This window comes from Crinia signifera, chromosome 3, assembly GCF_055691185.1.
Source record: "Crinia signifera chromosome 3, ASM5569118v1, whole genome shotgun sequence".
Taxonomy (NCBI): Eukaryota; Metazoa; Chordata; class Amphibia; order Anura; family Myobatrachidae; genus Crinia; species Crinia signifera.
Window position 1 is genome coordinate 204,717,826 of NC_139219.1, and position 25,965 is coordinate 204,743,790.

The window sequence follows — 25,965 nt, forward strand, 5'->3', positions numbered from 1 at the left end:
CTATATTTTGTGCTGCTGCAGTGTGATAGTTATAGATAGATAGAGATAGTGACAGATTGTGCTATATATTTTTTATATAACTGACTGCTGCCCCCCCTTTTGTGCTGATCAGTATAAATTAACTGATCAGCAACTTTTTGGGGGCGCAGGTTTTTTTTTATATATATATATATATATATACCTGTCACTGCTGCTGCTGCAGTGTCATAGAGTGTTAGATAGTGAGAGATAGAGAGAGAGAGTGATAGAGAGTGCTAAATTTTGTGTCTGCTGCCCCCGCCTTTTGTGCTGATCACTATATCTGAGGTGATCAGCAACTTTTTGGGGGTGCAGAGGTTTTTTTTTTATATATATATACCTGCCAGTTGCACTGTCAGTTGCACCAAAGGTTGTGCACCTGCTGCCCCTCACTGGTAATCAGTGTCGCATCACTGATCACCTTTTTTTTTTGTGTGTGTGCTGTGGGGTCTTTTTTTAATTTTTTTTTTACACACACTGTGATTTTGTGGGTGTCCTGTGGCCGCTGTGCTCTGATCAGTGACGTACATCACTGATCATCTTTTTCGGCACAGGGTTGATCTATTTTTTTTTTTTTTTTTTTTGATCAAATTCCTGTTGCCTTTGAGCGCTGTTCAGTGACGGACGTTACTGACCAACATCTGTGCTCAATTTTTGGCGCAGGACCTTTTTTTTTTTTTTTTTTTTTTTTTTAACCCCTTCAATTTTTTTTTTTTAACCCCTTCAATTTTTTTTTTTTTTTAACCCCTTCAATTTTTTTTGGTACTTGTGAGTTATCCGGGCGTCCGATTTTTAAATCGGGTCGGATCGGGACATCGCATCGCATGGGACCATCGGATGCGATGCGATGCGATGACCCGATTTTTCCATAGGAATCAATGTTAAAATGGACTGAGTCCATTTTAACATGGAATTCAATGGGAAAAAGGGGTCCTTTTCATACCCCTACTATCCAAGTGGGCATGGAGTTGGATATAAACCTGTGGCGAGCGTAGCGAGCCACCGAGCCCGAAGCGTAGCGAGCCCCGCGAGGGGACACGGAATACCGTTCGCTCGCCACGCTTCGGGCTCGGTGGCTCGCTACGCTCGCCACAGGTTTATATCCAACTCCATGCCCACTTGGATAGTAGGGGTATGAAAAGGACCCCTTTTTCCCATTGAATTCCATGTTAAAATGGACTCAGTCCATTTTAACATTGATTCCTATGGAAAAATCGGGTCATCGCATCCGATGGTCGCATGCGATGCGATATCGTATCGCATCTGATTGTATGCCTTAACGTAAGGCATACAATCAAAAAATCGGACGCCCAGATAACTCACAAGTACCTTTTTTTTTTTTTGTATAAAGTATTTTTTTTTTTCTGCACTACATACACACTACACTCTACATACCCCCCGGGTTGAAATAAAGTTTGTACCCCCCCCTACACTATACACGTGTTGAAACATTTCACTACCAGTAACACAAAAATAAAAATGGCATCCCAAATGTCATCCCAGTCATCCAGAAGAATGTATTCAGCGGAGGAGGCATATGCCATGCTTGCTTCTGACTCTGACACAGCCAGTGATGCAAGCGGGGAATTTGAAGGATTCACCTTAAGCTCCTCTTCCTCCTCTGGTGATGAGGGACCCCCTCAAAGACGCCCCCGTAGAGCAGCTGAGACCCCCCCCCCAATAATTGATCTTGTATGGACCCCACCACCAGACAATTTTGAGCCCCAGGTTCCTGAGTTTTTGGCCATGCCAGGAATCCAATTTGATTCCACAGGTCTCAGAGAAATTGACTTTTTCAAATTATTTTTCTCTGATGATTTTATAAATTTAATGGTGGACCAAACTAATTTATATGCCCAGCAGTTTATTGCTCAAAACCCCACGTCATCATTTGCTAGGTGGACCCCTGTAGATGCAGTAGAGATGATGATGTTTTGGGGTCTGGTGTTTCATATGGGCATAGTAAAAAAGCCAGAAATTAGGCAATATTGGAGTACAGATGTTCTGTACAGCACCCCATTTTACCGTATGGCTATGCCCCGGGCTCGATTTGAGACGATCCTTAAATTTTTGCATTACAACGATAATGCACAGTGCCCACCCAGAGATGATCCCACCTTTGACCGGCTATTCAAAGTCAGGCCGGTCATTGATCATTTCAGTGCCAAATTTGAAGACATGTACATCCCAGATAAATTCATTTGCATAGACGAGTCCCTTATACATTTTAAAGGAAGGGTTAAATTCCGCCAGTACCTTCCCAGTAAGAGGGCAAGGTATGGCATAAAAATGTATAAGCTGTGTGAAAGCACCTCAGGGTACACTCACAGGTTTAGGGTATATGAAGGGAAGGATTCAAGAATTGAACCGCCAGAATGCCCCCCCTCCCTCGTAGGTGTTAGTGGAAAAATTGTCTGGGATTTAGTGCACCCCTTCCTGGATAAAGGTTATCACCTCTATGTGGATAACTTTTACACTAGCATCCCCCTCTTTAAGGCCCTTGGTTCAAGAGGTACAGCAGCTTGCGGTACTGTGCGCAAGAACCAAAGAGGCCTCCCAAAAACGCACATTGCCCAAGTAATGAGAAGGGGTGAAAGCAGGGGAATATGCACCGAAAATATGTTGTTGGTCAAATATAAGGACAAGAGGGATGTCCTTATACTGACAACAATTCACGGAGACAGTACCACCTCCGTCCCTGTACGAGGTACCAGTACCCACACCTCAAAACCTAATTGTATCCTGGATTACAATAGGTACATGGGCGGAGTGGATCTTTCAGATCAGGTACTGAAGCCGTACAGTGCCCTGCGGAAAACAAAAATCTGGTACAAGAAGCTGGCCGTGTATATCATCCAGATGGCACTGTATAACGCTTACGTGCTATTCCGTTCTACCGGCCAGAGGGGGACATTTATGCACTTTCAAGAGGAAGTCATAAAGGGCCTAATATTTGGGAACCAGCAGGCAGAGGGCCCCAGTACTTCTAGTACTGGCCCCCGTATTGTACCAGGGCAGCATTTTCCTGATGAAATCCCCTCCACTGGAAAAAAGGGCAGGACACAAAAAAGGTGCAAAGTTTGCTATAAAAAGGGAATAAGAAAGCAAACTATTTTCCAGTGTGACACTTGCCCCGACAAACCCGGCCTATGTATAAAGGAGTGTTTTAAAATATACCACACATCTATGGATTATTAGGTTCATAATTTCACCGTGCTTCGGGGGTCTTGCTAATGCCACGTAGCACCCACCATTCATTCCACCAGAATCTGAGCCGCAAAATCCAAAAATCACTCCTTCCCTTCTGAGTCCTGCCATGCACCCAACTGGTATTTTTTGGTCACATGTGAGGCATTGCCGTACTCGGGAGAAATTGGGGCACATATTTTGGGGTGCTTTTTCTCCTTCATACCTTCTGAAAATGAAAAATTTTGAGCCAGAACTGCATTTTTGTGTAAAAAAATGTAATTTTTCATTTTCACTGCCCAGTTGTATCAAAATTGGTGAAACCCCTGGGGGTTTGAAATGTACACTATACCCCTAGATCAATTCCCTGAGGGGTGTAGTTTGCAAAATGGGGTCACTTGTGGGGGGGTTCCACTGTATTGGTGCTTGGGGGGTCTTGCTAATGCGACATAGCACCCACCAAAATTCCACCAGAATCTGAGCTTCAAAATCCAAAAATCACTCCTTCCCTTCTGAGTCCTGCCATGCACCCAACTGGTATTTTTTGGTCACATGTGAGGCATTGCCGTACTCGGGAGAAATTGGGGCACAGATTTTGGGGTGCTTTGTCTCCTTCATACCTTCTGAAAATGAAAAATTTTGAGCCAGAACTGCATTTTTGTGTAAAAAAATGTAATTTTTCATTTTCACTGCCCACTTGTATCAAAATTGGTGAAACCCCTGGGGGTTTGAAATGTACACTATACCCCTAGATGAATTCCCTGAGGGGTGTAGTTTGCAAAATGGGGTCACTTGTGGGGGGGTTCCACTGTATTGGTGCTTGGGGGGTCTTGCTAATGCGACATAGCACCCACCAAAATTCCACCAGAATCTGAGCTGCAAAATCCAAAAATCACTCCTTCCCTTCTGAGTCCTGCCATGCACCCAACTGGTATTTTTTGGTCACATGTGAGGCATTGCCGTACTCGGGAGAAATTGGGGCACAGATTTTGGGGTGCTTTTTCTCCTTCATACCTTCTGAAAATGAAAAATTTTGAGCCAGAACTGCATTTTTGTGTAAAAAAATGTAATTTTTCATTTTCACTGCCCACTTGTATCAAAATTGGTGAAACCCCTGGGGGTTTGAAATGTACACTATACCCCTAGATGAATTCCCTGAGGGGTGTAGTTTGCAAAATGGGGTCACTTGTGGGGGGGTTCCACTGTATTGGTGCTTTGGGGGTCTTGCTAATGCAACATAGCACCCACCATCATTCCACCAGAATTTGTGCTGCAAAATCCAAATATCACTCCTTCCCTTCTGAGTCCTGCCACTTTTTGGTCACACATGAGGCATTGCCGTACTCGGGAGAAATTGTGGCACAGATTTTGGGGTGCTTTGTCTCCTTCATTCCTTCTGAAAATGAAAAATTTTGAGCCAGAACTGCATTTTTGTGTAAAAAAATGTAATTTTTCATTTTCACTGCCCACTTGTATCAAAATTGGTGAAACCCCTGGGGGTTTGAAATGTACACTATACCCCTAGATGAATTCCCTGAGGGGTGTACTTTGCAAAATGGGGTGACTTGTGGGGGGGTTCCACTGTATTGGTGCAACATAGCACCCACCATTCATTCCACCAAAATCTGTGCTGAAAAATCCAAAAATCACTCCTTCCCTTCTGAGTCCTGCCATGCACCCAACTGGTATTTTTTGGTCACATGTGAGGCATTGCCGTACTCGGGAGAAATTGGGGCACAGATTTTGGGGTGCTTTTTCTCCTTCATACCTTCTGAAAATGAAAAATTTTGAGCCAGAACTGCATTTTTGTGTAAAAAAAATGTAATTTTTCATTTTCACTGCCCACTTGTATCAAAATTGGTGAAACCCCTGTGGGTTTGAAATGTACACTATACCCCTAGATGAATTCCCTGAGGGGTGTAGTTTGCAAAATGGGGTCACTTGTGGGGGGGTTCCACTGTATTGGTGCTTGGGGGGTCTTGCTAATGCGACATAGCACCCACCAAAATTCCACCAGAATCTGAGCTGCAAAATCCAAAAATCACTCCTTCCCTTCTGAGTCCTGCCATGCACCCAACTGGTATTTTTTGGTCACATGTGAGGCATTGCCGTACTCGGGAGAAATTGGGGCACAGATTTTGGGGTGCTTTTTCTCCTTCATACCTTCTGAAAATGAAAAATTTTGAGCCAGAACTGCATTTTTGTGTAAAAAAAATGTAATTTTTCATTTTCACTGCCCACTTGTATCAAAATTGGTGAAACCCCTGGGGGTTTGAAATGTACACTATACCCCTAGATGAATTCCCTGAGGGGTGTAGTTTGCAAAATGGGGTCACTTGTGGGGGGGTTCCACTGTATTGGTGCTTGGGGGGTCTTGCTAATGCGACATAGCACCCACCAAAATTCCACCAGAATCTGAGCTGCAAAATCCAAAAATCACTCCTTCCCTTCTGAGTCCTGCCATGCACCCAACTGGTATTTTTTGGTCACATGTGAGGCATTGCCGTACTCGGGAGAAATTGGGGCACAGATTTTGGGGTGCTTTTTCTCCTTCATACCTTCTGAAAATGAAAAATTTTGAGCCAGAACTGCATTTTTGTGTAAAAAAATGTAATTTTTCATTTTCACTGCCCACTTGTATCAAAATTGGTGAAACCCCTGGGGGTTTGAAATGTACACTATACCCCTAGATGAATTCCCTGAGGGGTGTAGTTTGCAAAATGGGGTCACTTGTGGGGGGGTTCCTAAATTTTAGCATCTTATGGTGCCTAGAAACCTATATGGTGCCTAAAAAATAATCTCATAAAAAGGAGGCTCCAAAATCAAGTAGGTGCTCCTTCTATTATGAAGCCTGTGGTTTGGTCAACGTGCACACTAGGGCCACATATAGGATATTTATGAAAACAAAAGAATTGGGGGAATCAATTTTTAGTCACATTTCTCTAGTAAAATGTACTGTATTCCTTAGAAAAATGTATTAAAATTGCAAATCTGCAAAAAAAATGAAATTTTGAAATTTCACCTACACTTTGTTTTAATTCCTGTGAAACACCTAAAGGGTTAACAAACTTCCAAAATGCTGTTTTGAATACTGTGAGGGGTGCAGTTTTTGAAATGGTATCATTTATGGGGGTGTCTCACATACAAGTCCCTCAAAGTCACATCAGAACTGAACTGGTCCCTAAAAAAATCAGTGTTTGAAATTTTCTTGAAAATTTGAGAATTTGCTATTCATATTGTAAGCCTCCTAGTGTAAAAAAAAATTAAAAGGAAGTTGAAATAATGATGGAAACATAAAGTAGACATATGGTCTATGTTAGTTAACTATTTTGAGTGGTATGATTATTTGTCTCACAAGCAGAAAATTTAACATTTTGCAAATTGCTAAATTTTCCATTTTTTTACGACATTTTGGTATTTTTCACAAAAAAACACAGACTGTATCGACCCAAATTTACCACTAATTTGAAGTACAATGTGTCACGAAAAAACAATCTCAAAATCACTGGGATAAGTAAAAGCAAAAAAAAGTTATCCCCACTTAAGTGAGACATGTCAGATTTGAAAAAAAGGGCTCTGTCAGGAACGCAAAAACTGGCTCTGTCAGGAAGGGGTTAATTAGTGCGGTTTATGATAAGGTAAATGATTAGTGTTAATAAAACCCTATTAATGAGCTTAAGAAGTTATTCACCCCAAGCTATTTTTGGTTTGGCCTATTGACCAAGTGTGAGTGTTCATTATAAAAGTGTAATAATACATTTATTTTGTTCATTACTGGATCATTAGGTAATCGATTGTAAATTTTTTAAATCTATATACACACTTTCTAACCTTACAAAGTGCCAATCGGCCAATCACAGTATATGTTTGTTCGTCATTGTGTGTCTAAATATTAACTCTTAAACCAATTTCACAACTAATAAGGTGAGACCATCTGTAGACTTATAAATTCAACGAAAACGGATCAACTCTCCCTTATTTTTAAACAATGAATTCAATAAAGTATCAAATCTTTTAAAATTTATCTTTCTAGGTGTGCATCCACAGTGCAAATTCTTTTTCTTTTTCCTGAACGGTAATCGATTGTGTCAGGTAATTAATAGTGTTTGGATTTAGTGTTCTATTGGGAATGCTATATAACGAGTCCTTTTTATTAGACGTGCGGGGGCTCCCTAATTTGGTCCTTTTCAGTGGATGTGGAGAAATTACTTCATATTTAGAATATTGCATATACCAAAAAAAGTACATTTATTTATTTATATATATATATATATATATATATATATATATATATATATATATATATATATATAAATACAAAGAGCTTTGGCACTCTGGAGGAAGGGTATCAGCTGTGGCGGTGCCTTACTGACAGAGTCAATATACAGGGAAGATGTTTCTGCGTCAGCAAAAAAATCAGAGTCGGCACTCTCCAATAAAGGTATAAATTCTTTAGTAAAAGGAATACATCACAAATGCTCCAAAGATCATCAACGTTTCATGGCCCAACCGGCCATTTCTTCAGGATGTGGGCTGCGGGTAGAGGGTGTGCAGGTGCCAGGGTGGTGTACTGTGTGTGCAGTCTTACCTGACTTAAGTAGTGGGTCCCCGGGGTGTGAGTGCTGTCAGCTGCTGCTCCGTTTCGCGCCACTGTCCGATCAGCGTGTATCGCGCTTCCTGGTTGCGTCGCGTCATCACGTCCCCGTCAGATGGATTACACTGGCTTCCGGGTTCTGTGACACGCAACCGCTTCCCTGGTGCGGTTCACGCGGCGTCATTCTGTAGGCGGGGCGGCTGTCAGCTTCTGCAGTGCAGGAAAGGAACGCAAGGATTTGTAAACAAAAACTCTGTAAGTCCTTGCTAAAGTGCATCAAACAAATGTATAACAGTGCAAGATATAAAGCTAAACGTGGTGGTGGGGATCCTCCATGGTGTAAAGCAAACAAGTGTCTTATGTGTAAATCCGGTAACAAAAAACCTAGAGTGAAGTGACACAGACGGCAATTTAAAGAGATATGCATAAAAAGAAAGGACAGTGTGAGCTATGGGGAATAAAGATAATCAGAGCGTAGCATGATTAAACATATCACCCTGGTGTGAAGCAAATATATAGAACAAGAACTAGGAATAAAGCAGGGGCAGGCATATATGAAGAAATATTACCAATGCGCATATATGTTGGTAGGGGGGATAGTGCCAGAGGTAGTGTGCACGATGACCCCCATGATATTGATAACATAGCCCGCCACCACTGTGTAAGGCAAACCAAATGGAGGGAAAAAAAAGAAGAAATAAGATGAAGTACATTTCATAAGAATACATTGAAAGAAAATTTCTCATTTAATCCTCCTGGTGCTACAGTGTTCAAGGTAAAGATCCACTTGGCTTCTCGCTGGATGAGGAGTTTTTGTCTATCTCCTCCTCTGGGCAGGGGTGGTATGTGATCGATGATTTTATATTTGAGACTAGTCAGTGGGTGCCCAGCATTCTTGAAGTGTCTCGGGACCGGTTGATCTATATCTTTCCCACTGATTACTTGCTTGATAGCTGATCGATGCCATGCTGCTCTGGTGCGGAAGTCTCTGGTGGTTTGGCCAACGTAATATAGTCCACAAGGACATATAATAAGGTATACAACGTATTGCGTTGTGCATGTGACTACATGTTTGATGTTATATCGGTGGCCAGTATGAGGATGAAAGAAGTGTGGACCGGTTTCCAGGAAGCTGCATGTGGTGCATGATGGGCATCTGTAGCATCCAGGTTTTTTGGCTTGAACGTTGAACAGTGATGGTGAAGGGGTAGGGGGTACATTGGTTTTCATGAGGATATCTTTGAGGTTTCTCCCTCTCTTGTAGCTTGGCATGAGTGTCTTGAAGAAGAACCGCACCACGCTACTACAGCCTGTAAATAAACCATCAGTTGAAACCAAAATTCCCTTCATTATGAAATACAACGCGGTGAATTCCATCACCCCCAGGGCACTTAGAGCCTTATGGCCCATTGCCTCTACAGACACTAGTCTCAAATGTGCACAGAACAAGACACTCATGCCAAGCTACAAGAGAGGGAGAAACCTCAAAGATATCCTCATGAAAAACAATGTACCCCCTACCCCTTCACCATCACTGTTCAACGTTCAAGCCAAAAAACCTGGATGCTACAGATGCCCATCATGCACCACATGCAGCTTCCTGGAAACCGGTCCACACTTCTTTCATCCTCATACTGGCCACCGATATAACAACAAACATGTAGTCACATGCACAACGCAATACGTTGTATACCTTATTATATGTCCTTGTGGACTATATTACGTTGGCCAAACCACCAGAGACTTCCGCACCAGAGCAGCATGGCATCGATCAGCTATCAAGCAAGTAATCAGTGGGAAAGATATAGATCAACCGGTCCCGAGACACTTCAAGAATGCTGGGCACCCACTGACTAGTCTCAAATATAAAATCATCGATCACATACCACCCCTGCCCAGAGGAGGAGATAGACAAAAACTCCTCATCCAGCGAGAAGCCAAGTGGATCTTTACCTTGAACACTGTAGCACCAGGAGGATTAAATGAGAAATTTTCTTTCAATGTATTCTTATGAAATGTACTTCATCTTATTTCTTCTTTTTTTTCCCTCCATTTGGTTTGCCTTACACAGTGGTGGCGGGCTATGTTATCAATATCATGGGGGTCATCGTGCACACTACCTCTGGCACTATCCCCCCTACCAACATATATGCGCATTGGTAATATTTCTTCATATATGCCTGCCCCTGCTTTATTCCTAGTTCTTGTTCTATATATTTGCTTCACACCAGGGTGATATGTTTAATCATGCTACGCTCTGATTATCTTTATTCCCCATAGCTCACACTGTCCTTTCTTTTTATGCATATCTCTTTAAATTGCCGTCTGTGTCACTTCACTCTAGGTTTTTTGTTACCGGATTTACACATAAGACACTTGTTTGCTTTACACCATGGAGGATCCCCACCACCACGTTTAGCTTTATATCTTGCACTGTTATACATTTGTTTGATGCACTTTAGCAAGGACTTACAGAGTTTTTGTTTACAAATCCTTGCGTTCCTTTCCTGCACTGCAGAAGCTGACAGCCGCCCCGCCTACAGAATGACGCCGCGTGAACCGCACCAGGGAAGCGGTTGCGTGTCACAGAACCCGGAAGCCAGTGTAATCCATCTGACGGGGACGTGATGACGCGACGCAACCAGGAAGCGCGATACACGCTGATCGGACAGTGGCGCGAAACGGAGCAGCAGCTGACAGCACTCACACCCCGGGGACCCACTACTTAAGTCAGGTAAGACTGCACACACAGTACACCACCCTGGCACCTGCACACCCTCTACCCGCAGCCCACATCCTGAAGAAATGGCCGGTTGGGCCATGAAACGTTGATGATCTTTGGAGCATTTGTGATGTATTCCTTTTACTAAAGAATTTATACCTTTATTGGAGAGTGCCGACTCTGATTTTTTTGCTGACGCAGAAACATCTTCCCTGTGTGTATATATATATATATATATATATATATATATATATATATATATATATATATATATATATATATATATATATATATATATATATATATATATATATATATATATTACATTTAAAATTGTGCATTGCAGACTTCAATATTTGAACTATGGCATTGCATTTGTTTTTGATTGATCACATTTTATTAAAATGTTTTTCTTTTTAGATACCAACATTTTACTGTGTGATTTCCACCGTGAGAAAGCTTGGGTCGAATGGTTGAACAAAAAAGATCATTGTGCACTCAGTTCACGTAAGGTGATTTTGAAAATGCTTCGCAATATAACACGTGCCACAAAGATGTTTTGAAACTACACATCCCAGCATGCTTTGCAATAGTTTTAGCATTCTCTAATACAGTGGTAGTCAACCCTAGCCCTCGAGAGCTACCAACAGTTCACATTTTCCAGACAACCTAGCTGCTGCACAGCTGCACTCATTAATCACTGACACATTTTAAAAGATACACAGATGGAGCTAATTAGCGCACTTGTGATTCTGTGAGGAGACCTGCAAAACATGCACTGTTGGTAGCTCTCGAGGACTAGGGTTGGCTACCCCAGCTCTAATAGCAAAACTGTGGCAAAGCATGCTGGGATGTGTAGTTTCACAACATCTGGAGTGCCAACGTTGGACATGCCTGGTTTAGGCAATGTGAAAGCCTTATTAATCTAATACACCACTGCCATGAATAACTAATGTCCCCTGTTGAATTAGAGAAAATTATTTTACCTGGAAGTTAAAAACAATTTTATTTACCATTTCTATTCAGCATCTATTTATTAAATGTGTTTATTTTTTTAAGTATTAAATGTTTATTGGTCATTTACTATTGACTAAAATTATAAATTTTAGAAATAATATATAAAAAGTTGCCTTTTTCTAATACAGAAATGGGCACACGTGTACCGAACTGGCCTTTCAAATTTTGGTATAAATACCAACAATGGCCTGGAACGGCAGCATGAGGTATTAAAATATAATTACCTAGATGGCTACAAGAACTGCACTCTTTCGGAAATGGTAACAGTGCTCCATGAACATTTCTTTCCAAACACCTACAGAAAGTAAGTTTATTACAAAATATCATCATTTATGGCTCTCTTGCCTACAATATGTTATTCTTGGGGGGAAATATAGGAATTGTCAAATGAAAAGGCTTACGGTGGTGCTATCTTTAGTTATTACAATAATAAGCAGGTATTCTTTTAAGAACTTTTTATTTGATTTGGCCATCAAAATATATAGATCTTTTGAAAAATATGGATTTTTTTTTTTATTATTATTATTGGGGGGGTATTTTGGCTTCATATGCCTGGAAAGGCCAAAGATAATGTCACCTGAAAGGGAGAACGGATTTCTTTATGACCAAGGGGCTATTAGATTTATTGTATCTGGAGTTAGTTTTTCACTTGTGTATTTTTGAGCTTGGTAGTTTACCATTTTATAAATATAGAAGCAAGATATGAGATTTTTTTGATTTTTATTTTTTTGGAATTATAGTTAAAAAAAATAATGCAAACAATCCTTTTAACATGTGGCTGGTGGTTATTGTGCATTTCAAATTACAATGTGCAGCTTCAATTTAGAAGACTGTCCCAGCATTCTTAAATCTCGCCACAGCTATCCCCTAGCAGCATATCTCATGAAACACTAATGGAATATATACAAAATTAATTTTTTTGTTTAGAATTCAGAATGTCACTAATATAAAGTACACTTAAATATAACCATATGTGTGCATACAACCTTCTAGCCTAGAGATGGGGAACATTCGGCCCTCCAGCTGTTGTGGAACTACACATCCCAGCATGCCTTTTTACAGTTTTGCTATGTGGCCATGCTACAACTGTTGCAGGGCATTCTGGGATGTGTAGTTCAACAACAGATGGAGGGCCGAAGGTTCCCCATTTCTGGGCTAGCCATTCAACCTTTCACTTCTCAACCTCAGAAAGCAGTACCTTCCTCTGTGTGTGGACAGCGATGATCGCTGGGGGGAAAGCCGCTCAGTGCTTTCCCCCTGCACAGGGAGAGGATGGCTTCTCATAGCACAGCGCTATGCAAAGCCGTCCTCAAAGACGCTCATCTGCTGGTATTACCAGTGGCTTTCCCAGTGATGATGCGGGAGCATGCAGCAGCGCTCAACGGCGGCATAATCCTCAATGGGGGGGATTACCACACATTAGATCACAAAGCCATGTAGTGTAAGTACACATATATATTCTCTAAACCCCACATCAATCAAAATACAGGTGAACTCGCTGCATATCTGGCAGGTATGTGCTCAACGGTTGTCCTGGACTTCTGTCTGTCTCAGTGGGTGCATAAACAAAAGATCTCCCCAGAGCAGATATGTTATGTTAACTGTTTTCCATGGTTTATACTATTTTTTTTAAATTATACTTTTTTTTTTTTAATAGGTACCTGGAGTTCAATTTGAAATGCTCTCAATACTACAGAAAATACAGAGAAGATGTTCCAAAGTTTCTACATAACCGGCCTAAGGATTTTGTTAAAAAAGTGATGGAAAAAATGACAAGCAACCTTGATGAAACGGACATTACGATTATAAATCCAGAAATTGGCTCTTTTCAAGTTGCGAGTGACAGTCCTACAATGTTCTTTTAACCGGTGTAATTCCAATGTGCACTTGTCTTTACTGGAAGAATTTTCTACTTCCATGTAAACATATGTGCTGTGTTTTTAGACATGTAGATGGCTGGGGGTGGGATAAATTAAACTTGGCCTACAGGAATAATCCTCTGTTTAGTCTGGACACAGATGTGCTGAACATTGAAACTGAGCCTGAGGAAAATGTAGAAGTGAAACTGACACAACCCTTTATAGACATCTCCAAATTGAAACACTTTGAGGAGTTACCTCCTCGCAGAGTAACCAAGAGAACCGCATTGATTCGTTCTTATAACAAAACAGTGAAAGAGCTTACCGATACGGTGTATCTAATTAAAAATACTTAACATATTGAAACCCTAATCTGCTCCCTGAAGGGTTTACTCGAAACTGCAAAGTTAGAGATTCCGATCGAATGTGGCTTGCCGTTTATTGAGACACCCAAAAAAAAAAATATCTTAGACAAATATGACCCACTACCTAAACGTAGCTATGGAAAGCCAAAACAACCTGCGTCACAGAGGGTTGGTGAAAAGGCCGAAATGCTGAGGCAGGATGTTTGGGAATCTATAGATTTTGAACCAGAAAATGCTGATCAGGGTTTGGAACAAATTCCAAGCAAAGATGATACCTGGGCTCAAATTAATGCTTTTAGACTAACGTACAATGATAGAGATGTTATAACCAATGGTGATTGGCTGGATGATAACATCATCAACGCTTGTCAGCAACTAATTTCTAAAAAATTTCCTTCAGTGGTTGGGCTTTTTGACACCTTGCTAGTGCCACAGAGTTCTATTTCTAGTACTGATCTTGATTGTGTCCTACAGATCCACCATTTGGGTGATCACTGGGTGGTGTCACACAGTTCAAGATCTGTGCTGAATATTTATGACTCAATGAATCCATTCCACATCCCAGATAAACTGAAAGAACAAATTACTACAATGTATGCACCACTGTTTTCTGGAGAATACTCAACACTTGATGTAACTTTCAAGTGTTGTCAGAAACAAATTGGCTGCAACGACTGTGGATTATTTTCAGTAGCAAATGCAGTGTCTCTGGCACATGGTATTGATTTAAATTCTATTAAATTTGTGCAAAGGGACATGAGACCTTATTTACTGAAGTGCATAGAAGCACAAGAAATTACCATGTTTCCAAATGTCCCAAAAAATAAGACAAAAAAGAAAATCGTTACCAAAAAAATTAAAATGACTACATTCTGTATATGCAAGATTCACAAAGAAAAAGATATGACGGTTGAATGTTCAAGCTGCAAAATGTGGTACCACCTAGACTGTGTGGGACTACAGTCAAATGATAAATGTGTTCTGGGCAGAAAAAAATATTTCTGTCATGATTGTACAAAGGTTGCCAATTTGAAAAAAAAAGCCACAGAAAGTTAATTGCAATACAATTCCGGGAAGCTTCAGTTTGACTTCACACACATCTAAGGTGATTATCCTCTCAGACCAGTCAGCGCAGTGGATAGAGGCCTTTAGTCTCTCTGCTACCAGTAAAAGATTGCAGCATAACTATTTTATTGTGTACACCTTGTTACTATATTAGTGGAAAACTTGAAGACACTGAGCACAGACTACATCTTAATTTGATTATCTCTACAGAGTGATAAGTCTGCAGCTCATCAAATAGACCTTTATTCTAGTGAGTGCCAGGTATACACGCCTGAATATTCTCAAAAGTTGACCTGTTTCAAGCTGTCTATGTTAGGAGGCAGTTATGTTAGTATTTATCACAAGTTGGACATATTGTCTATATATTCAGCACTTTTTTTTTCTATGGAGCATTGTGAAATATATTTAACTTAAGTAAGAAAATGTGTTACTTTTTGTTATGTTACTTTTTCAAATAAATATTTATTTAAAATTGTTTGTTTTTCAATAATAGAAAAGAGTTGATATTGACCTGTAAAGTGATGCAGCTTTTAAAAAAAAAAAAAAAAAATTGAAAAAATCATCTCACTTTCTCATTCTCACACCCTATTACATTACAGGGGTGTATCTACCCATTGGCCAGGAAGAAGTCCCTTTCCAGGGGTATACCCATTAGCCAGGATGATCCTTGGTGAAGACTGCTTGGTTCTAACTTAGTGCTGCCAGTGAATAATAAATGGCATGATTACAATTTTACTCTATTTATTACGACTTTCCAGGGGTGCCAGCTGAATTATGCTGCCTGGAGTTACAACCCACAGCCATTGGGGAGACTTACATAATTTGTTGAAATCTCAGTCCACCACAGTGCTCTCACCCACATCACCCAGCAACAGTTTTGTTCGGTATGACTTGACAATAGTCAGAATCCTGACCACCGATATTGAGATGGGGGGAAGAGTGCAAAAAAGTTCCCTTCGGGCTTGGTGGTTTGCTTCGCTTGCCTTGCCATAGGTTCTATTCTCCCACCACAAGTAAAAATAGCCTGTGTTGGTCAGAATCATGACTGTCGGGCACTTGAACAGTTGTCATTTAGGTATCTGTTTACTTACCCTTGGGATCCCCTATCGTCAAATCCACCTCAAAAATTGCAGTTGTAATCATTTGTGTGCACCCGTGCAAGGAAAAGGAATGTGTGGGGGACACAGATTTCAGCAACAAAGCGAGACACTTTCCAATACCTTTTCCGGGTGCCTTCAACCCTCCACTTTGTAACGGGACTGAAATAATCTATGCAGCGGTCAGCGGCCCTCCTGACTATTCCATAAATATCACAGGAATACGCTAGTTTTAATGTGCTTTTTTTCCCCTAGCAGTATTGGTGCATTAAATAGGGCTGAAACATTGCAAAAGTACCATGTTCCTCTGTTAAATATTTACAGAGTACCCAGGAGTGCTGCTGACATATATATGTCTGTGTGTGTGTAGGTATATATTATATAAAAAAAAAATATGCAGGGGCTTACAAAGGGTTTTTATTTGGTAGGTCTTTCCATATATAATGTATATGTAAAGCAAACTGCAGCATAGTCTTATTTTTCATTAGTACCCCATAGCCTCTTCCCAATGCCTGCTTCCCACTGCCCAACCACAGCCTCTCCCCAGTGTGCTCGCTCTGCTCACCATCTGTCCCATGTGTCACCTGCCTTGACCACAGCCTCCCCTATGTGACCACTCTGGTTGCCGTGTCTCCATCCTGGATGCTGGCTTTGCTGCGCTTGCCTGCTGACTGAATTCTGCTTGCTGGGATGCCATAGTCTTTAAATTGACCACCGGCATCCCGGCCAGCAATAAAACATACGGCTCATGTCTGCAGATATGTTGGCGCATCATGCTGGGTGTACAGACAGGCAGCGAAAGAGACCGATACAAGAAAGTATCCTGCACCAGTTTTAATTTATTATACAAAAGACCCTCTTCACTACATATTATGTATATTCAAAGAATCAATGCCTTATAATTCGGAGATGCTACCCACTACCTAAATATTGACCTAAAACACCCATACAAGAAAAGTAAATAGAGTTATGGGTGCACTGAAAATCCTATAATAATGAATACATTTTTACTTTTAAAAATAAGTGATTCTCCGTTTCTGACAATTCTAGTTACTATTGCTAGGAAGCTACTCTTATGCTGGGTACACACCAGGACGACAAGGGTCCGATCCCATCAATCTAGATCCATTTCCGACCAATTGGATGTAGATTGTGTGGTGATTGGGCCCTTTTTTGTCCTGGTGTGGACCGATACCAATCCGATGCGTGGCCCCATGGGTCGGTTGGTCGTTAATCAGATCCTACCTGCAGCAGAAACTACCATACTCCTGGGTGCGGGTCGCCATCAGATCGGTACCGCTCACGGGGCACATCGTAAGCGGGTCGTGCGCTCCACGTCAATGTGAGCGGGTCGTACGAAACGCTGACGACCCGCTCACAATATGCATCGTGAGCGGGTCATCCTGGTGTGTACCACACATTACAATAAGTGAATATCTAAGTCAGTGGTCAGGGAACTCGGTCCTCATTACCCCATGCAGTGCATGTTTTGCAGGTCTCCTCACTGAGGGGTGAATTTATGAAGCTTGGAGAAGTGTTATCTATCCCCATAAAGAACGTTATGAGCAAGGTGATAATGGTTCAGCCAATCAGCTACAATATGTAAATTGACAGGTAAGAGCTGATTGGCTGAACCATTATCACCTTGCTCATAACGTTCTTTATGGGGATAGATAACACTTCTCCAAGCTTTATAAATTCACCCCAGAATCACAAATGAAATAACTCCACCTGTGAACCTGTGTCTAAGTAATTAGTACACCTGTGCACCTGCTGGGTTACCAGCAAAACATGCACTGTGTGGGGTAATGAGGACCGAGTTTTATTTACAATAAATGCAACTGTACAATTTCTACCATTGTATATGTTTACTGTTGTACTATAACTTTAAGTAAGTAACTTTGTAAGTTGCAAGCACGGAAGCACAGCACACGTGTATAAGCGAATATGCGCATACGTAGTGTTTTAACATCCGTACCCATTGCAAATTCCCAAGGACCGTGACAACTAGAATCTCCCCCACAATCACCAAACATCTCAACTTAAGAGTTACATATAATTGTCCAAACCGTTCTACACTTAAGGTGTTTACACACGGGGGCGATATTGTGGTATTGCTGAGCGACCATATTGCCAGTGATTTGGAGTGCTGCTGGCGATAAATCGCCAGCTGCGCGCTCCACTGTGCTCCTGTGACCAGCAGCTTCCCCTGGATCAGCGCTGCTCTCCCCTGCTCCATGATGCTGCTCCCTCCCTCCTCCCATCAGTGACAGTCACAGCAGCAGCGTCTGCTGCTGCTGCGCTCCCTCAGCCCCGTGCCGCTGCTCCCTCCCTTCAAAGTGACAGCAGCAACGTCTGCTGCTGCTGCGCTCCCCCTCCGCCCCGTAGCAGGGTCTCCTTTTCATCGCTGATAAAAAGGAGACACTGAGCAATATGATTGCTGGGGATATGATGCTAGCAATATATCTCCAGCAATCATATCGCCCCATGTGTACACACCATAAGGCACAATGAATCAGGGGAATGGTTGGTATGGATGCACTTAAAAACTGCTTGGTCTGCAAAACAATCAATCCATTGGACAGGTGTGCATCCAGCTTAAGACAGAACTGTAAGGCAGGAAGGATAACCATTGCAACAACATCATATCCGCATACATTTTCTATGGGACCATAAAGGTCCTTACGGTGAAGTAAACATACAATTGTTATTGTTATTATAATTTTATTTATAAGGCGCCACCAGTGTTTCGCAGCGCCGTACAAAGGAACAATACAGGGAGACAAAACTTGGCATAACATTGAATAAATAACAAAAATAGAGTACAAATAAAGAGCGCCACAGATCAATACACATTACAGCTTGAATACAAATAGTGAGGACTCAATCAACATACAACTAGAGGCTTGAGGCCAATGATGGAGATGAGTATGCGGACGAAGATGGTCACTAAGGGCCTTATTCTGCTTGGTGCGGTCCGTTCCGAATTCTTTAGGAGGGCGCATTTTAACCGTCTGCGCATGCGTAGGCAACGCCATGTGCAATGTAGTGTCTCCACACTTGTTCTCGCCAATACCGTCCAGAAATGTGCACCGAATTGGCTCGGGAAATAGGGGCGTCATGTGGGCGTACACAAGGGCGCGGTTTCAAAGTGGGCAATATGAGGCGTAAATCTGGGCATACACGTGGGAGTGCACGAACTGTGGTAGGCGTGCATTCGGACACAACACCGACTGCAAGCGAACCAACACGCATGAAATATGCGGTGTCCATAAGCAGGTTTCAGTTTGCGGAGAGCACTGGTTCATGCGCTAGGCATTCGGTTCGCCCAATTAGTACGCCCGCACCTGAAGCACTCTCAGCTGAACACAATACAATCCACTCCTCTACTCATTAGTGATTAATGACACTCTTTTCACAGGTTCAATTGGAAGCATTGCTGCCTTAACATGATGTAAGGGTTAATCTAAAGTGCTAGTAATGTGTTTAAGTATCAATTACGAATTAATTGATTACATTTAAAAATAAACCATTTTATGAGGTTGGCTAATTGCATAAGTGTGTCATGTTGCAGATGCATGAGTTCCGAATAGAGTAGTGAGGTTTGCGTAAATACACCAAATCGGTGCGTACGGCCAGCTTCCCCTCTGTTTGAACACTGTAAGACCGTGCAGAATATTTATGTTCCCACCACACACGCACGTTTGGATGTAGTCCGAAGACACTCCCTCTTCTTAGTGAGTCCGTCCGAAGGGATGCGGATGACCGGTGGGCGTGTGTTTTTAGAATGTCCGCACGGTGTGGCGTTCGGTCAGTTCCGAAAGAATTCGGAACGGACCGCACAAAGCAGAATAAGGCCCTAAGTGTTTGAGTATAGGAGAGCTGTTAGTGAAATGTGAAGAGAAGAGGGCTTTGACAACAGGAGGGAAGAGGGCCCTGCTAGGAGGAGCTTACAATCTAGTAGGAACGGATTACAAGAGGTGCAAGCAAGTGGGTGGTGGCTAGATAGCGGGATGTAAACAGGCAAGGTGTCGGAGAACCAGCTAGTTTATGCAGTGGAAGGGAATGATGAATAGGTGAGTTTTCAATGCCCGTTTGAAGCTTTGGAAGGTCGGGGAGAGTCTAATAGAGCGAGCAGGGGCGGGCTGGCAAAGTTTAGCCTGGGTGGCAGTCCATCCTCCGCCTCTCAATTACATATATACATGCAATGCTGGCTCTCACATACATATAGCACCACTCTCATATATACACCGTCACTCTCATACATACATATACCGGCACTCTCATTCATTCATACATACATACATCATATATACATACACTGCTACTCTCATACATACATACATACATACATACATAAACTGCTCACATACATACGTACATACACACACACTGCTGCTCTCGTACATACACGGCCTCTCTTATATCAAACCAATCATACATTGAAACACCTCCTCCAGCTCCATACATATATATATATATATATATATATATATATATATATATATATATAACACCACTCTCCCCCCCCCCCTCCCCAACAATACAACAAAAGGGGTCCATACATAATTACATAAGCAACTACCCCCATTACAGCATTAGTGTGACCCCCACACCCCCCTCCCTCTGTATTCTAACTGACACCACCTTACCCGAGTGGTGACTTCATTCAGCGTTCAGCCACTACTCCGGGGCGGGCCACCTCAGTGTGCAAGATAGGGACGTGTCCTTACCGATGGGCTGGCAGCCTGCCACCATCTCTCCCTGCTCATGGCACTGCTGCTGCTGGATCTGCCGACAGGTCACTGCTCCGCAACCCTGCCTGCTTCCGGGTCCAGCCATAATCCCGCTGGTCTGCTTTTGATCGGCGGTGCTGCTGCAGGTGTGGGGGCGGGCAGCAGTGGCTGTGTCGGGCAGGAAAGCAGCCGCTGAGCCGCTCTCATTTGTTGATGCCCTGCCCACCCCTGCCTCCAACACATCCCTGCGCTGGCCGCGGCTTCCAGAACACGGCCGCGGCTACGCGAAAATGGCCGCCGGGCCTGTCCTCAGTGCTGGGGGCCGGCGGCCATTTTCCTGTAGCCGCGGCTGTGTTCTGGAAGCCGCGGCCAGCGGAGGAGGTGTACAATACAATGCAGCGCGGCCCATAGCCAGCAACTAGGTAAGCGGCCCGGGGGTCACATGGCACCCTGACCCCCGGCCCAGCCCGCCCCTGAGAGCGAGGGAGTGCGTTCCATGGGTAAAGTCCTGTACTCTAGCGTGGGAAGCAGTGATCAGGGTGAAGGAGAGACGACATTCGTCGGCCGACCGTAGAGGGCGGGAGGGTGTGTGAATGGAGATGAGGTTAGAAATATATGGAGCAGTGGATAATTGTCACTATAAAGCTGCCATATTCCCTTTCACCATAAGGACTTAACATCGTTTGGTCCATAATATCCTTATGGCGAAGGGAATATAGCATTATCACTATAAAGCTGCCATATTCCCTTTCACCATAAGGACTTAACATCTTTTGGTCCATAATATCCTTATGGCGAAGGGAATATAGCATTATCACTGTAAAGCTGGCTATATGCCCTTCACCATAAGGTCTTAACATCTTTTGGCTCATAATATCCTTATGGCGAAGGGAATATAGCATTATCACTGTACAGCTGGCTATATGCCCTTCACCATAAGGTCTTAACATCTTTTGGCTCATAATATCCTTATGGCGAAGGGAATATAGCATTATCACTGTAAAGCTGGCTATATGCCCTTCACCATAAGGTCTTAACATCTTTTGGTCCATAATGTCCTTATGGCGAAGGGAATATAGCATTATCACCGTAAAGCTGGCTATATGCCCTTCACCATAAGGTCTTAACATCCTTTGGTCCATAATATCCTTATGGCGAAGGGAATATAGCATTATCACTGTAAAGCTGGCTATATGCCCTTCACCATAAGGTCTTAACATCTTTTGGCTCATAATATCCTTATGGCGAAGGGAATATAGCATTATCACTGTAAAGCTGGCTATATGCCCTTCACCATAAGGTCTTAACATCCTTTGGTCCATAATATCCTTATGGCGAAGGGAATATAGCATTATCACTGTAAAGCTGGCTATATGCCCTTCACCATAAGGTCTTAACATCCTTTGGTCCATAATATCCTTATGGCGAAGGGAATATAGCATTATCACTGTAAAGCTGGCTATATGCCCTTCACCATAAGGTCTTAACATCTTTTGGTCCACAATGTCCTTATGGCGAAAGGAATATAGCATTATCACCGTAAAGCTGGCTATATGCCCTTCACCATAAGGTCTTAACATCTTTTGGCTCATAATATCCTTATGGCGAAGGGAATATAGCATTATCACTGTAAAGCTGGCTATATGCCCTTCACCATAAGGTCTTAACATCTTTTGGCTCATAATATCCTTATGGCGAAGGGAATATAGCATTATCACTGTACAGCTGGCTATATGCCCTTCACCATAAGGTCTTAACATCTTTTGTCCCATTATATCCTTATGGCGAAGGGAATATAGCATTATCACTGTAAAGCTGGCTATATGCCCTTCACCATAAGGTCTTAACATCTTTTGGTCCATAATGTCCTTATGGCGAAGGGAATATAGCATTATCACCGTAAAGCTGCCGTATTCCCCTTCACCATAAGGTCTTAACATCCTTTGGTCCATAATATCCTTATGGCGAAGGGAATATAGCATTATCACTGTAAAGCTGGCTATATGCCCTTCACCATAAGGTCTTAACATCTTTTGGTCCACAATGTCCTTATGGCGAAAGGAATATAGCATTATCACCGTAAAGCTGGCTATATGCCCTTCACCATAAGGTCTTAACATCTTTTGGCTCATAATATCCTTATGGCGAAGGGAATATAGCATTATCACTGTACAGCTGGCTATATGCCCTTCACCATAAGGTCTTAACATCTTTTGGTCCACAATGTCCTTCTGGCGAAGGGAATATAGCATTATCACTGTAAAGCTGGCTATATGCCCTTCACCATAAGGTCTTAACATCTTTTGGCTCATAATATCCTTATGGCGAAGGGAATATAGCATTATCACTGTACAGCTGGCTATATGCCCTTCACCATAAGGTCTTAACATCTTTTGGTCCACAATGTCCTTCTGGCGAAGGGAATATAGCATTATCACCGTAAAGCTGGCTATATGCCCTTCACCATAAGGTCTTAACATCTTTTGGCTCATAATATCCTTATGGCGAAGGGAATATAGCATTATCACTGTAAAGCTGGCTATATGCCCTTCACCATAAGGTCTTAACATCTTTTGGCTCATAATATCCTTATGGTGAAGGGAATATAGCATTATCACTGTACAGCTGGCTATATGCCCTTCACCATAAGGTCTTAACATCATTTGGCCCATTATATCCTTATGGCGAAGGGAATATAGCATTATCACTGTACAGCTGGCTATATGCCCTTCACCATAAGGTCTTAACATCTTTTGGTCCACAATGTCCTTATGGCGAAGGGAATATAGCATTATCACTGTAAAGCTGGCTATATGCCCTTCACCATAAGGTCTTAACATCTTTTGGCCCATAATATCCTTATGGCGAAGGGAATATAGCATTATCACCGTAAAGCTGGCTATATGCCCTTCACCATAAGGTCTTAACATCTTTTGGCCCATAATATCCTTATGGCGAAGGGAATATAGCATTATCACTGTAAAGCTGGCTATATGCCCTTCACCATAAGGTCTTAACATCTTTTGGCTCATAATATCCTTATGGCGAAGGGAATATAGCATTATCACTGTACAGCTGGCTATATGCCCTTCACCATAAGGTCTTAACATCTTTTGGTCCACAATGTCCTTCTGGCGAAGGGAATATAGCATTATCACCGTAAAGCTGGCTATATGCCCTTCACCATAAGGTCTTAACATCTTTTGGCCCATTATATCCTTATGGCGAAGGGAATATAGCATTATCACTGTACAGCTGGCTATATGCCCTTCACCATAAGGTCTTAACATCTTTTGGCCCATTATATCCTTATGGCGAAGGGAATATAGCATTATCACTGTACAGCTGGCTATATGCCCTTCACCATAAGGTCTTAACATCTTTTGGTCCACAATGTCCTTATGGCGAAGGGAATATAGCATTATCACCGTAAAGCTGGCTATATGCCCTTCACCATAAGGTCTTAACATCTTTTGGCCCATAATATCCTTATGGGGAAGGGAATATAGCATTATCACTGTAAAGCTGGCTATATGCCCTTCACCATAAGGTCTTAACATCTTTTGGCTCATAATATCCTTATGGCGAAGAGAATATAGCATTATCACTGTACAGCTGGCTATATGCCCTTCACCATAAGGTCTTAACATCTTTTGGCCCATAATATCCTTATGGCGAAGGGAATATAGCATTATCACTGTACAGCTGGCTATATGCCCTTCACCATAAGGTCTTAACATCTTTTATTCCACAATGTCCTTATGGCGAAGGGAATATAGCATTATCACCGTAAAGCTGGCTATATGCCCTTCACCATAAGGTCTTAACATCTTTTGGCCCATAATATCCTTATGGGGAAGGGAATATAGCATTATCACTGTAAAGCTGGCTATATGCCCTTCACCATAAGGTCTTAACATCTTTTGGCTCATAATATCCTTATGGCGAAGGGAATATAGCATTATCACTGTACAGCTGGCTATATGCCCTTCACCATAAGGTCTTAACATCTTTTGGCCCATAATATCCTTATGGCGAAGGGAATATAGCATTATCACTGTACAGCTGGCTATATGCCCTTCACCATAAGGTCTTAACATCTTTTGGTCCATAATATCCTTATGGCGAAGGGAATATAGCATTATCACTGTTAAGCTGGCTATATGCCCTTCACCATAAGGTCTTAACATCTTTTGGCTCATAATATCCTTATGGCGAAGGGAATATAGCATTATCTTTATAGAGCTGGCTAATTTCCCTTCGTATGCAGGATCTGACCACTAGGGGCATAAAAGTCCTTACGGTGAAGGGGAATAAGCCTGCTCTGTAGTGATTTAGCTATTTTCCCTTCACCATAAGGATCACCTCCTTTCCACGAAGGGCATATAGACACAACCGCCCCATCACACGCGCCGCCGCTGTTACGTAAATCCGTTACCTGCAACGAGCACTACATAACACGAGCACTGTCAGAGCCCAGAAGCGGAGACTCCCGCCGCCACGTCACTACGAGAGCGACCGGTCTGGGGAATCTGGGAAATGTAGTCCACGGCGCACGCTGGCTGCTGTTCCTGAGAGCGGCAAGATGGGGGCGGGGTTAATGGCAGTCACACACACTCACTACTAGGGCGGCTGCTGTGAACTAGAGATGGGCAAAATGGGTCACTAACGAGAGCTGGGATCCAACAGACCAGTTCGTGAAAGATCCGGATCTTTCACGGCCGACGGCTCACTTTGAAAGAAGGGTCAATTTGATAATAACAAAGCATAATTTGTTTTACAATCATTTTTTTTGCCATTTTTTTTTTTTTTTAAACAGTGAGCTGAACAAATGAGAACATACATGACCGAGTAAAACACTGATCGATGGCTGGGTGCAGAATCGCCATCGATGGCAACCATCGATGGTGTCTGCACCGATGGCCATCCCTAGCAGCAGCATAGCGCACGCAGGGGGGGTTTCCGAGTACCAAGAAACCCCCCCAGAAGTCTAAGGGACCTAGGCTGAAAGCTGAGGGTCCCCTCTTTCCATGGGTACAAGAATTTTAAAAATCGGCCCTTGGGAACCGGAGATATATGACTTCAAAGCAGTGGTCCCCATCCATACTGTTAATTGCTCTTCCCAGTCAGATATTTCAGGTTTTTTCTAACTTAGAGATTTTCTGAGGGTATATTCCAAAAGCTGGGACTCTGCTTCTTTGATGAACACTAGAAGCTTGTCTCTACTGCTCCCAGAACCAGAGATATCAGCCTTCCAGCAGCTGGTTACTGCTCCAGCTCAACACACCTGGTATGTAGTATTATAT

General features: G+C 42.4%; 1 protein-coding gene across 1 annotated transcript in view; it reads left to right on the forward strand.

Moving 5' to 3' along the window:
* LOC146064131 (uncharacterized) overlaps positions 1-15,298 on the forward strand; it is a 45,864-nt gene extending 30,566 nt beyond the window's left edge. The window contains exons 8-10 of the mRNA XM_083177287.1: positions 10,941-11,032; positions 11,666-11,841; positions 13,195-15,298. Of these exons, the coding sequence (XP_083033413.1) occupies positions 10,941-11,032; positions 11,666-11,841; positions 13,195-13,402 (476 nt within the window). The 3' untranslated portion in view covers positions 13,403-15,298. The remainder of the gene's footprint in view (positions 1-10,940; positions 11,033-11,665; positions 11,842-13,194) is intronic.
* The last annotated feature ends 10,667 nt before the right edge of the window (positions 15,299-25,965 follow it).